The sequence below is a fragment of the Coenobita brevimanus genome, chromosome 65 (genome assembly GCF_032717465.1).
Source record: "Coenobita brevimanus isolate Jiangsu-jjx chromosome 65, ASM3271746v2, whole genome shotgun sequence".
Taxonomy (NCBI): domain Eukaryota; kingdom Metazoa; phylum Arthropoda; class Malacostraca; order Decapoda; family Coenobitidae; genus Coenobita; species Coenobita brevimanus.
The window spans coordinates 44,902,646-44,917,891 of record NC_137018.1 but is presented as its reverse complement, the minus strand read 5'-3'; the positions used below and the strand labels follow the sequence as shown (position 1 = coordinate 44,917,891).

General features: G+C 42.2%; 1 protein-coding gene across 1 annotated transcript in view; it reads left to right on the top strand.

Annotated features, from left to right (window-relative positions):
* LOC145405080 (uncharacterized) overlaps positions 1–15,246 on the top strand; it is a 193,457-nt gene that overhangs the window by 88,487 nt on the left and 89,724 nt on the right. Inside the window, exons 11-12 of the mRNA XM_080276590.1 lie at positions 1,697–2,011; positions 13,071–13,150. Of these exons, the coding sequence (XP_080132716.1) occupies positions 1,697–2,011; positions 13,071–13,150 (395 nt within the window). The remainder of the gene's footprint in view (positions 1–1,696; positions 2,012–13,070; positions 13,151–15,246) is intronic.

The following is a 15,246-nucleotide window of genomic DNA, read 5'->3' as shown; positions in this document are numbered from 1 at the left end:
CTCGCTCCACATCTTTCACGAATCACATTTTTCTGTATCTTTTCCATCCTCTGTACTCTACATACATTCTTCAGCAGTCCATCTCCAGTGCTGTTACTCTTGATTTTTCATTTTCATGCCACACCATAGTCTCCCATCCGTATGTTAAAGTTGGCACTAACATTCCTTCATGTAAGCCTCTTGCAGCTGCATCACTCAGGCCTCTGTCTTTTTATCAAGGCCATTATAACACCAGCTGCTTTCCTTCCTTGTGTCACTCTACATTCCACTTCTTTTGCACATTTTCCTCTCTTTTTCTAGCACTGTACCCGGGTATTTGAACTCTCTCGCCAGCTCCAGGCTCTCTCCATTCACTGTAATCCACTTCATTTGCACATTTTCCTCTTTTCTATCTCTCTCACACACACACACACACACACACACACACACACACACACACACACACACACACACACACACACACACACACACACACACACACACACACACACACACACACACACACACACACACACACACACACACACACACACACACACACACACACACACACACACACACACACACACACACACACACACACACACACACACACACACACACACACACACACACACACACACACACACACACACACACACACACACACACACACACACACACACACACACACACACACACACACACACACACACACACACACACACACACACACACACACACACACACACACACACACACACACACACACACACACACACACACACACACACACACACACACACACACACACACACACACACACACACACACACACACACACACACACACACACACACACACACACACACACACACACACACACACACACACACACACACACACACACACACACACACACACACACACACACACACACACACACACACACACACACACACACACACACACACACACACACACACACACACACACACACACACACACACACACACACACACACACACACACACACACACACACAGTTTCCAACTGCCCTATATGGAGGGATGGGGTGGAGAGGTATATGAGAGAGGGGGGTGTGAGTTGGGAGCAGGGCAGTGAAATGGTGGGGGACAGGGCGATGTGGAGGCGATTTGTTTGTGGCCACCCCAAACGGGATTGAGGCGTCTGGCTATATTGGTAGTTGTTTCATTTCACTGTACTTCACCTGCTGTTTACCCCCCGAAAATGTCTAAAAATTATGGTGATTTCTTACTCAACTACAGTAAACTGGTACTTGCCTCACTTCAATTCATTTCACTTGTTGCTTGAACACCGCACTAGTATTCCATCACAAACCCTAACACATCTGATAGTGGTCGAGTTCAAAAGCCTTGTTAGAACAAGCATGTGACTGTAGGCATGCGTGTCACATTTGTATGAGCAATAATAATGATCATATATTGACCAGTGATGCTTTGTATTGGAGCATAATGGTAGTACAGTATTGTATATGGAAAACTGTGAGGGTATTTCGAAAAAAGGCTCAAACTTTTTAGTCATTGTGTAAGTGATTCATCGCATGTCAGTTTAGTGTAAAACAAGGATTGCTGTGTAGATGAGGATAAATTGTAAGTGGTATTTGCAAAGGGAAGCTTGAAATAGAGGATTTAAAACTTGTAATATTATTTGTTTTATAATTTGTATTCTGCAGGAAAAAGATGAAGGGTGGAAACCCCCACAAGGTAACTTTTCACGGGAAGGACCAGGAGGATGGAATAGATTTGGAGGTCAGAACTCCCAGAGGCCACCAGTGGATCATTCCAAAGATCAGAGGAGTGACGGGCCGTGTGGGATATCAGAGGCCGTACATGAATACTTGGCTCACAGTCCAACGCAGGAATCACAACAGGACTTCAGGAACCAAGGCAGGCCACACTTTGATGGGTCAGACAGAGACCAGAAACCATTCGGGAGAGGGGCTCGTGGAGGTCGAGGCAGGTGGCAGGACAACAGAGGTCCCAGACAGGTAACTAGAGTGTTATTGTGTGTAATTCTTATATTGAAAGAACTGATGAAGGATGGAAGTGGATGGGTGAGATGTGTAAACATTCATGTGACAGAGATGGCCCCCCCCCCACCCCATTTTTTTTTTAATGGGGTGACTTAGTCTCACAGGCCTTCAACTGCATCTGGGGGGGGGGGGACAAGTATATCATCACCCTGTCTCATTTTCTTAACTTTTAAATGACTTAGGCAGAAACTTGAGGTACATTTTAGACCACTCAAACCCTAGATCTGGCAAAGGCAGCTATACCAATAGGTGCTCCACGTAATGAAGAATTGATTTAGGCAAAAATCCAGAAATCGCCGAAAAATGACTTAGGCAATTTCTTTATGAGGGTGACGATATGTTTGGATGATTGACCAGTTTGGTGGAGTTGAAAATTTTCAAGACATAGATAATGAACAAATTGATGTGTGGCCCTGTTCATGGGCACACTGTTTAAAAGTTCCTGTACTTTTATTTTGCCCCCGTTTCATGATTGTTGCCACCCCAGTTATGTTTCAGCGAGGTGTAGAGTAAAAATAATGATGATGATATGTCACATTCTTATAGTACTGTAGAATATTATTGTAAACACAGCAGCCATCCCAAATCTCCCTCCAAGGAGAGTCCTCCATGAACCTCAATCAGACAGTCATCCCACAGGGTAACTCTAGTCTATTTAACCAGACATTCATCCCACAGGTAATTCTGGTTTACTCTAGTTTACCTGGCCAGGCTATTGTGTGGTCATTACCTTTCTCTACTTCAAGAGCAGCACAAAGTGCGACTATCAGAGAATCCACTCCACTGCCACTGGAATACAGCCCCCTCACAAAGCACTGTACTCAACTACTGCACTCCACAAACACCCTTCTTACAGACCTTACACAGAGAGTTTTTGATGGCATAAATTCAGCTAGGCCACCACACAGAACACTCCTAATCACACTAGACATTAGCAAAGCTTTTGATGCCATCCCCTGCCACAACCTCACAAACAAAATACTCAACACAAACATGCACAGTACCACAAAAAGATGGCTGGCAAACTACTTAGCAGGCAGATGTGCACATGTAACATTTGCTGGTCAGTCTTCTAACATCAGAAACTTCACAAACGGCATCCCCCAAGGATCTGTTTTGTCCCCTACACTCTTTAACCTATACATGCATGATGTACCCACACCCCACACACCACAGATACACATAGCTTCCTATGCAGATGATATAACACTTACATGTATGCACCAAAATGCAAACACAGCTGCACACATCATGCAACCTTACCTCAACACACTACACGAATGGTTCACCACAAACAGGCTCAAAATAACCCCAGCCAAATCTACAGTGACTCTTCTCACAAACTGGACAGCAGAACACAGTCACATTCCACACCTCACCATAAACAACACCCCCCTACCACACACACACACACACACACACACAAAATCCGTGGTGTAACATACAATACATCAATGTCATTTAAACAACACATCAAAAACATTAAAAATAAAATAACACCAAGACTCAGTGCCTTGAGGTCACTTGCCCATACAACATTCAGACACAACAAAGAAACCATCACGACAGTATACAAACAATACATATGTTCATTGATGAATTATGCAAGCCCTGCCTGGGCTTCTAACCTGACCAAAACACACTACAACACTACGGACCATACAGAACAAGGCTCTAAAAATAATCACAGGCTGCACAGCTACTACACCCACAGACCACCTACATCAAGAAACCAAAGTCCTCAAAGTCAAGGATCACCTAGACATGAGAGGCACTCAGTTTCTTGCTGCAGCCTCCTCAAACCCACAACATCCACTGTATTACATGGCAGCACATCCACCCACACCAAGGAACATCAAAACAACACCCAGCACACGATACCATACACAAATACTGTCATCTCTACCCCCTTGCCCACCTCAGACCAGCTTCCAGAAGCATATCCACATTCAGATCACTCGCTGCTCCATTCTGTCACTTAAAAACAACATACAGCTGCATGCACGGCCTCCTGACATCCACCCTTCTGAATCCTATCTTCCTCGTGAGGACAGGGTCCATCTGGCCAGGCTGAGATGTGGGCACCATCCATCCCTCTTAAGCTACCAGAAGAGGCTGGATGACTCCGTTGCTGATGCCTGTCCAAGATGCAACACAGTACCCCATACTATTAAGCACATTATGGAAGACTGCATTGCACACAGTCACCTATGCCAACAACACAACATACACTCTTTGAGAGCTCTGTGGGAAAGATGGTCTCGGCTGTGGCCTTCCTAAGGGACTCGGGGCTGTTCGGCCAGACTGCCTAGGGAACAACTACTACTACTACTACTGGCTCTGTTCATGCACCTCATTGTCTTTATTGTCAAAAGAGACAAACCTAACTTTAGCAAAAGATTCGACTTTTGTGAAGGGCTAACTGTGCTTTCATGCTATACTCTCTTACACCTGCTGACAGTAATATGAGGTGTTTAGCATTAAAGGGGCGAAGATGCCAATTTTGCAAAGTTTTGTTATGGTCAGTGTCAAATGGGCAAAGCCATCTAGCAGCTGGTAAAGGCAGAAGGGACTACCCATTAACCCCTAAACTACTAATCTCATCGATCGGGCTTTGTGCACAATTTCTTAAAAGGACAAACAGCACCAATCGTGCAACATCCACAAGAAACTGGTGGCAGCTGGCTTCACCCCAACTGTGACGCAGATGGCTTCTAACCAATCAGAACTAAGTGTTGGACACACTGGAGGGGGGACCCAGGCCCGTACCCAGGCGGTGGGGGGTGTACCTCCGCCTCCCTGTCGCTATGTCCCTCTACCCCACTACCTTGTTGCTACCCTACCTCCCACCACTCTTACCACCACCACTCCCACACCCTCCTCATGCATCCCCCCATGACTGGGGGAGGGTATTTCCCCCCTACTTTCCCTTCATGTCCCTGTACTCCACAGGGGCCCTTCCTTTGTGTCTTGTGGTGGTCTCCTCCCATCCCTCCATCCCCATACTCCCCCTGCTGGCCTTACCACCACACCCAACCCCCCACCCCATCCCCTACCCTCACCCCCACTCCCTAGCACTCAGTATCTTTACCTTCCCAGCCTCGAATATTGCGTATTTTTTACGCTTTATGGCGCGTGTTCTTGAATCATTACCTGTAATTTATTCATGTCTTTGTATACAGATATGCACACCACAATTATTTTAGCTGTCTTCATTTGAAACCCACCCGAAAAAGAAATTTTATTTTATGCTGACGCATACAAACATGTTGGATCCTTCAAAAACGAGTAGAAACAAAACGAAAACTAGCTAGATATGACAGCTCAGAGGGGAGGGGAGGAGGGAGGGGAAAGAGGGGAGGGGAGATTAGGCGAGGGGAGGGAAGGGAAGCGAGGAAAGAGGGGAGGGGAGGGAAGGGACTGGAGATATGGGGAGGGGAAAGGAGGGGAGGATAATTTTTACTATTTATCATCTTTTTATTGGGGGGTTCATGACCATTTTCGCTAGCTAGATTTGACAGATCGGCAGGGAGGGGAGGGGAGAGGGGAAGTTAGGCGAGGCGAGGGGAGGGGAGGGAAAGGAAGGGGAGGGAGGGGATTGGAGGCATGGAGAGGGTAGGATAATTTTTACTATTTATCATATTTATTGGGGGGGTTTGTTTCTAAGCACATTACAGTGGTTTATAACATCAATATACACCAAAAAAAAAAAAAAAAAAATTATATATATATATATATATATATATATATATATATATATATAAGAAAACTGGTGCGAGCGACATATTTTCTTTCTCGCCGGGGCTGTGACAGGTAACTATTATCAACTTTGACGGGCCATAGCTCAGTAACTATTGGGTTTAGGAGGGTGGGGTTTGCGTTTTCAGGTGTGTAAATGAAAGCTCTATCAATCGGTCATAAAACTTTTAACGTTTGAGAATGTCGAAAAATAGGCCTGCTTTTGTGTCCTGGGGGCATTCGAGGTTGGAGAATTGCGTACCCTAGGGGTTAAATTAAATTACTTAAATTTCATTAAAATGTAATTTCATCCATCCATCCATCATCTACTCCAAATGAATTTGACTAGATTAAATTATTATTAGTGGTAGGTGGGGGCGCTCACCATCCACTCACTTGATGTAGTGCTGCTTTGGGTGTCTGCCCTTTCCTCTCTTCCATCCTTCCTCTTCTGTCCATCTTTCTTTCACTTTTTCCTCTTTCTTCTGCCTGCAGGTAACTTTACATTTCCTCTTCTGTCTTTCATTCCTTCATTCCTTCCTCGTCCATCTGTCAATGGGTAACTCTACACTGAGTGACAAGCCAGATGGTTTACTGTACACCAGGAAACCATTTACCCTACTGGGTGGTAACCGTATAACCAAATTATGGTGCCTGGTGGTTTAGTGGGTAATTAAGGTGCTGCAATCGGATTGAACATGTGCAGGTTTATATCCAAGGGGTGGTTGGGGTATATTTCTCACGTAATGCCACTCAGGGATGAGTGAGGCTGGTTACTCTCATCTTAAATGCCAGGACCAACTTGCCTAGTCCTGGATCCCTATGTTCCTTATGGGGCAACATAGGACTGGATGAAGGATGGATGGATGGAAGTTCATTGCCTTCTGATTTTTTTTTTCTTTCCCCTCAGGTATCTGTTCATATTTCTAAAGCTTTTGACAGTGTGTGGCACCATTCAGTGCTCTCCAGACTCGCTTGCTATGGCCTAATGTCTTTTGTTCCTCTGACTTCTTCATATCTCACCGACAAAGATAAGATTTAAAGTAGATGATGCATATTCCAATTTCCACTCGATTTAATGCTGGGGTGGCACAAGGATCTGTTCTGGTTCCAACCCTATTCCTATCTATCTATCTATCTATCTATCTATTGCCAGATGCCATAATCCTGTACGGGGTGGCCACTTGACTCAGAGTTATTTGTTTTACAGGGAGGGGCACTAACCCTCCACCAACGCACTTGACACGTAGGGTGCACTTATGGTTTGGTTATATGGTTACCACCCAGCGTTGTAAATGGTTTCTTGGCTTACAGGAAACCATTTGGCTTGTCACTCAATGTAAAGCCACCTGTAATGGAAAGAAAAGCAATAAGTATTGACAGAAAAGATGGGAGAAATAGGAAGAGAGGAGGGCAGGCACAGAAAAAGAATGAGAAAGGCTAAGGAAGAAGTAGGCAGCACTACATCAAGTGAGTGGATGATGGTCGCCACCACCTACCACTAACCCTATTCCTACTTCATATTAATATCTTATCCATCACCCATAATCCTATCCATTCATATGCAGATGGCTCAACACTTCACAGTTCATTCACATTTAAACACCCTTTCACAAAGTAAATATCTCTAATTCACAACTCAGTACAGCAAGCTCCATTAATCAAGACTTACCTAAGAATACCGAATGGAGACAAAATAACATTGTCTCATTTAATGTCAGTAAAACCAAATACAGTAAGACCTTCCATATCCAACCATGGCCGGTTTAGCCATAGCCGGTTGTAGGAGTTTTCCGGATGATGGAGGATAATGGACCTTATACCTAGGCAACCAAGTGTTGACACAAATGAAATGATTTGTTTTACTTAAAGTAAATACACTCAAACCTTGATTTAAGGGACCTCCATTTAGGGAATATTGGATTTAAGGGACTCCATGTTCTACCTGACAAATGGACAAGACTATTCAAAAGTGATATGTAATGTCTAGGTTATACACATTAGTATCTTTCTTTATACGGTACCCGGAAAATAATATTCACAGTCATATAAATAAGTAAGAAAAGTTAAACGATCATTGCATTTCATAATAAGATTGTCTTTATAGTGGTGAAACAATGAACATTTTCAAGTAAGGGACAAGTTGATTCCCCATTTAGTCCCTTAAATCGAGGTTTAAGTGTAGTTGATGTATAGATCACCATGCAGAAGACAAGCCCAACCCTTTAACACACTGAAAAGTTCTAATAATTAATGCAAAGTAAACATTCTGAATCACTCACAATCTCAGTATTGAAGTCATAACTTACCAGTCTGTCGCGTCACTCTCACCCGCCGCCTGCACACCCATCATCATCGCTGCACCAGCTACCTGCTTATTACAACTTCGTAACTTATGGTCACAACTTTCCCAACTACGCTGCACAGTGCCTTGTTTCACATTGTTCCAGGCAAATGAAATCATGTAGATGGCCTCCTGGTGTTTATACTCTTCTGAAAATCTGGGATACAGCCCTCATGGTTTACCATGCACCTGTTGAAGTCGCAACAATACAACATCTCGGTGTTTTTAATCACACCTTGGTCCATCGCCTGCAGCAGGCTTGTAACATTTGGGGGCAGGTAGATGACAAAGTATTTCCATTCCTCAGTTTTTCTGTGGGGGGCGGGGGGTCTGCAATTGTCAGGAATAAAAAAACTGTGGTATCCTCTGGAAGGCCCTGTTTGCACAAATTTTCCTTAACATATGACCAAACCACTACTGGAATATTTCTGCTGTCATCCAAGCAGAGATGTGATTTTTGTATGCAACTGGCAGGTGTTGAATATCCCTGAGGCAGTGAGCACTGCATTTTTGCCAATGACTAATGGAAGATGTGCAGATTAGCCTGGGAGGAAGGTAGAGTCCCAGAGGATTGGAAGTCAGGTATAATTATTCCCTTGTACAAAGGAAAAGGGGAAAAAGAAGTGTGTGGCAATCATAGGGGCATTTGTCTTCTTAGTATAATAGGAAAAGTGTATGGCAGGATACTTATTGACAGAGTTAGAGAAAGAACAGAGAAATTAGTTGGAGAAGAACAGGGAGGCTTTAGGAAGGGAAGAGGCTGTGTAGATCAGATATTCATTCTTAGATCTTTAGTGGAAAAGTTTCTAGAGAAGGGAAAGAAGTTGTATGCGGCTTTCATGGATTTGGAGAAAGCATATGACAGGGTGGATAGACAAGGATTGTGGAAAGTGTTAAGAATATATGGAGTAGATGGGAAGTTGTTGAATGCTGTGAAGAGTATGTACGATGGTGCGAAGGCTGCAGTGCGTGTGGATGGCGAACTAAGTGAATTTTTCTCTTTGAAAGTTGGGTTGAAACAGGGATGTGTCATGTCTCCATGGTTATTCAATCTGTACATGGATGGAGTAATAAAAGAGGTACAAGGTAGGGTAGTGGATGTTGGAGTGGCCCTGGTGAGAGAGGATAATGTTTGGAAACTCCCTGTACTGTTGTATGCAGATGATACTGTGTTGTTGAGTGAAGACGAAGGGGAACTGCAAGGCTTGGTGGATGAGTTTGGGAGAGTGTGTAAGAAACGGAATCTGAAGGTGAATGTAGGGAAGAGTAAAGTGATGGTCTTTGAGAGAGGTGAAGTCAGTGAATGTACAGCGAGGTTGGATGGTGAGGAATTGGAAAATGTGAGTACGTTTAAGTACTTGGGTAGTGTGATGAGTAAAGATGGAGGTTTGGAGGGTGAAGTGCTTGAAAGGGTACAGCAGGGAAGAAAGGTTGCTGGTTCTTTGAAAGCAGTGATAAGAAACAGGGAAGTGAGCATGGAAGTGAAAAAGTTACTACATGACAGTATTGTGATACCAACTCTGACGTACGGAAGTGAAGCTTGGATGTTGTTGGAAGGACACAAGTCAAGAGTGAGAGCAGTGGAAATGAGTTATTTAAGAGGAGCCTGTGGAGTCACGTGGAGAGATAGGCTGACGAATGAGGATATAAAGGAACGTTGTGGTGTTGATGTGGATGTGATAGGGAGCGTTATGAGGAACACACTGAGGTTGTTTGGCCACGTGGAGAGGATGGAGGGTGAAAGACTGACGAAGAGAGTGTATGTGAGTGAGGTGGAGGGGGGAAGAGGGAGGGGGAGGCCGAGGATGAGATGGAGGGATGGTGTGGAGAGGTATATGAGAGAGGGGGGTGTGAGTTGGGAGCAGGGCAGTGAAATGGCGGGGGACAGGGCGACTTGGAGGCGATTTGTTTGTGGCCACCCCAAACGGGATTGAGGCGTCTGGCAATAGATAGATAGATAGATAGACTAATGGCTTCGCCCTGTGAGTACCATCTGCATTTGATGCAGAAGCACAGTTACCCTTTCCTTGTTGCCCATGCAACCAACAGCACTTATTTCATGTGCATGTGCTAGGGTGGTTCTGGGCAGACACTTAAAAAAAAAAAAAAAAAAAAAAAAAAATGCGTAATAGGCTGTCCAGGCTTTAGGACATATTTGGCAACAATGTGCTGAAAGTAATTCTTAAAATTTATTGCTGCATTTTCATTAGCAGACTTTATTTCACCACTCATGTCTAACTTGCGAATTCCATGATGACGCAGCTTAAACTTTCCCAAGCAGCCATTACTGTAGGCACACTCCTTTTCAACCCCCATTTTTTAATGAAAGTCTTTAGCCTTCTCTTGCAACATGGGACCACTGATGGAAACTCTTTCACTTCATTTCAGGGAAACCCACTCAAATAAAGCACTATCCACTTCTTATTTTGGTTTCCCTAGACTCTTTCGCTTTTCAATTCACAGGTCAGTTTCTGATTTCATAGAGAATTTTTTAAATGTCAGATGCCTGGGCCTTGATATTGTACAAAGTTGATGCGCATTTATTGTACAGGTCCAAGATATTTTGCCTCCTGTCATTGCTTTGTAGCCTTTTACAAATGTCTAATTTATCCTTCATGGTCAACATCATACATTTTCATATAGGAACAGCCTTTTGGACAGGTACTTAAGGTATGATTAACCTGTGGATTGCGAGCCACAGCTCAGGCTGGGCAGTGTTGTGTTGCGAGCCACAGCTCAGGCTGTGCTGGCTCTGCATCACTGTTAACTACTACACCACCACACAAACTTACACATGGCCCTATGCAAAGCTGGAGAGAGAGAGATTTTTTCCTTTTCATCAGATGATGCCCTGGATGTGTATCTTCAAGTTTATAATAAACATTTTTTTTCCCCCATTTTTTTCACAATTCCCCTAAGTAAACTTAAGCATGGCCCTATGCAAAGACGGAGAGAGAGAGAGAGAGAGAGAGATTTTTTTTTTTGTTTTTCCCACCAGATGATGCCCTGGGTGTTTATCTTCAAGTTTAAAAAAAAAAAAAAAAAAAAAAAAAAAAAAAAAAAAATTTTTGCATACCACAGGGTGGGATAAAACAAGGTAATTGCGCAGTCCACAGTTTAAGGAAGACACTGTGCATAGTGTCCACACAAGAAAATCTCACAGTTGTTTACACAGTTCACAAAGCCTGCTCCAAGAATGAAGCCTTCTGTTGGTGGGTACTGATTGACGTTGTGCATATACATGTGCCAAGTTTGAATTCATAATTATTATTATAGTTTTTACACTGGTTTTAGGTGGAGGCGGTCACCATCCACTGACTCGATGTAGTGCTGCTCTCGGGTGGCTGCCCTTTCCTCTTTTCCATTCTTCCTTTCTTCCTCTTCTGTCTTTCTTTCCTTCATTCTTTCCTCTTCCTTCTGCCTTTGGGTGACTCTACATTGAGTGACAAGCCAAATGGTTTCCTGTACACCAGGACACTATTTACTGTACTATACTGAGTTGTAACCACATAACCAAATTATGGTGCGTGGTGGTTCAGTGGGTAATTGTGGCACTTTAATCGGATTGAGCTGGTGCAGGTTTATATCCAAGGGGTGGTTGGGGTTTATTGCTCATGTAATGCCACTCAGGGATGAGTGAGGCTGGTCACACTCATCTTAAATGTCAGGACCAACTTGCTTGGCCCTGGCCTTCTACGTTCCTCATGGGGCGACGTAGGATCGGATGGATTTTTTTTTTTTTTTTTTTTTTTTTTTTTTTTTTTTTTTTTATATTAAATACAATAGGTCTCTTGAAAAATTCTGGTTGTTAGAGGATTCCAGTTGTTAGAGAGCCACCTATAAGAGGTTTTATTGTAAATCAGTTTACTGATAGACAGATATTACCTGATTCCAATGTTACCTTCAATGATACTAATATTCCTGTCTCTAAAAGTATTGAAATTCTCGGTGTTTCACTTAACAATGCCCTCGGCTGGACCTCTTATTTTAGATCACTTGGTAAAATCACCTCAAAGAAACTTGGATTATTGTACAGAGTCCATAACTTCTTCTCTGATGAGTAGCTAGCTGTAATTTATGAGTCATCTGCGCTTTCAGTTGGAATATTGCTTACCCTTGTGGAATGGATGTGAAGAGGTTGCACTGAAACAAAAAGACAAAATTTAGAATTAAGCTGTTAGGCTACCCTACTATTACAAATGAACTACCTCTCCTACAAGTTAGAAGGAGTGTTGCCTCCCTTGCATTATTTTAGCTACTTTAATGGTAAATGCTCAGACTAAGTTGCATCCATTGTGCCACCTCCCCATGCCTTCCTCCATGCTACACAGACATCAGGTAGTGCTCATGAATGGACTGCCACATTGCCATATTGCAGAACTTCATCCTGTCAAAAAGCTTTTATTCCCCTAACTGCAACTCTTTGGAACCTGCCTCCCCAGAGTGGTTTCCCCCCAAACTTCAACATGTGTCTGTTCAAGTCCAACTATTACAAAGTTTTTTATGAATGGAGGATACTTGTAATTTGGTGTACGATTTTTTTTTTTTTTTTTTTTTTTTTATTAATTTGTTTTTCCTTCCTCTGTTCTGTTATATATATATATATATATATAAAAAAAAAAAAAAAAAAAAAAAAAAAAAAAAAAGGATGATATAAACAAATTATGCATGTATGTCATTATTTACATGTTGGTGAAACTGCAGACTGATGGAAAATGAAGATGATTCAAATTTTTATTTTTATTTTTTATGCAGTGGATGGATAACTTCCATTTTCGTACCTCATATATTGGAAATGAGCCATCATTAACAAAATTACACCAAAGCAAATATTAAGACAATTTTGACCCATATCCTCAAAGCTTACTCATGGTGTCTTTGCCCCTTCAGTACTAAATGCCACATTTCATTGTTTGTTCCTCTTTTGACCAGGATCGCAACTACGATGATGACCAACAAAGAGGACGTTCAGAACCAAGCTTGTCTGAGTTTGTAGCAGGTGAAATGCTAAGGTAATTATTATCATTTACCATACTATATGTTTGATTGTCTGTGTGGTAGGAGAGGGTGCCTACCATCCACTCACTTCAGACAACTGAACACTGAGTGACAAGCCAAATGATTTCTTGTTCCCCAGGATACCATTTATATATTTGGTCATAACCATATACTTTACTGTACTGTAAGTGCTGTATTTCCCATCATATAATGTGTACTTTTTCCCCAAAAATATTTGCTTTAAAAATCCCCATGCACATTTATATCACAAAGGTCATGGTTTGGCGTAGTCCTGTGAGTTGTGGTGAGTGGTACCAAGGCCACCAACAGCCTGAAGTACTCAATGGCGTTACTAAATGTTAATTACGATTTTAATAATGGAGACTTAGATGAATGTGCATTATCATAAATACATTATAAATACAAGTAGACAAAGCAGTCTTCATGTGGAGCATGAAGTGATTGTTCCACGCTGACCACATGGATAGATTATAAACGTAAGTCAGCTGATCACCTATTCGTAAACGCAAGGCGGTGGTGAAAGATTTGTATATTTATGTATTTCCACGTTAAATAATTTAATGCACACTTATTCTCCCTCACAAATTGGTGGATGTTAAATATGAATAGTTATTAATTGATTACCTATCCTAATATCCCATGCCAAATCATGTGTGCATATTATACACTGCTGTGCATTATATGGGGGAAAATATGGTAATAAGTGAACACCCAGTTTGTCTAGTAAGTAAAAGCACTTTAGCCAGGTGTGTCTCATAAGGGTTGAAATCCAAAGGATGGTTGAGGTTTATTGCTTACCGATTGAGAGTGAGTGACTGGTCAACCTGACCTTAAGCGTGTGTCCTGGGTAGCCTAGTGCCATGCGCCTGCTCTCTTGATGGGGCAATAATGGATTAACTGATGTACCATATGTACAGTATGTTTGTTGATTGTTTCCAGCAAAAAAAATTGACTTGGAAACTTGTTTTTAATGCCATTGCTGTATAAATCAGTCTTCCCTTTGTATGGATGGGGCATTTCATTTGAATGAAATATACAGTATTTGGCAGTATACAGAATATTCCCTTAAATATGGAATTTTCTTGAAGAGGTAAGTTGATTTTAACCCTTTCTCCAAAGGCATTTCCATTTTCTTCCTATCTCCAAATGATTTTATTCTTCTTACAAGAGTTTTCCTAGCTATAAGAGTTAAGTGTAGTCTTCAGTAACTCTAAGAAAAACTCATCTGGAGATAGCAAGAATAAGCCAGATGTGGTGTTATTGTAGTGAAGGGATCCTTTTGGACAAAATGCTTCCTGTAATAGAAATAAAACTGCCCAGCAGTTGCCAGATTGAATTCCAAAAGTGTCTCAGCTGTCCTGTAGGTGTTAATAAAGAGTGGAAAATTCATTTGGAACTGAGCCTTACAGGCTTCTTCTCCTGTTTGTCCTTTCACTTCCCATTAACCTTTTGGGAGAGTCAGATACAACAGTGGCTTCTGGAAGTTTCCTTTCCCAAAAGAAATCTGATGTGGGTGTTGCATTCAGAAGAAAGACATTTGGAAAGTATTTGCCAGAAATAAAATTTTCCATGTCATGCATCAGGCTTGGTCATGTGGCACAGGGTTATCAGTCTTTTGTGGGAATTGGTAGAACTTGCAGTGTTTTCAGGTATGGTTGGAGGAAAAATATTGATAATATTTTAAAGAGAATTTGTGTTCAGTAACAGCTAAAAGTGGCTACTTTTGCCATAATGCCATGTTTTATTCTTGCACTGTAGGCAGTAACATCTCTTCTTAGCGGGGTTGCCAAGAAATGATGTCATCACTACATCATCACTTAGGACCATGAGCTTTATTTATTTTTTCTTGTTGCCTATAATCAGATATTTACTTAATGTACTGTAGTTTGCTGTACACAAAAAATTGAGTTTTGATTGACTCATAAATTGCCAGCAGCCATCCTATTGAATACTGTGCCAAAATCTTGCAGCATTTCTCGTGAATGGTATGCCAAAATGCCTTCGACTTTACAGATTTCTATTTATTACAGTAACCCCTCTAAGACCGAGACTCCCAAGATCCGGACACCTCAAGTCCCAGACATTTTGG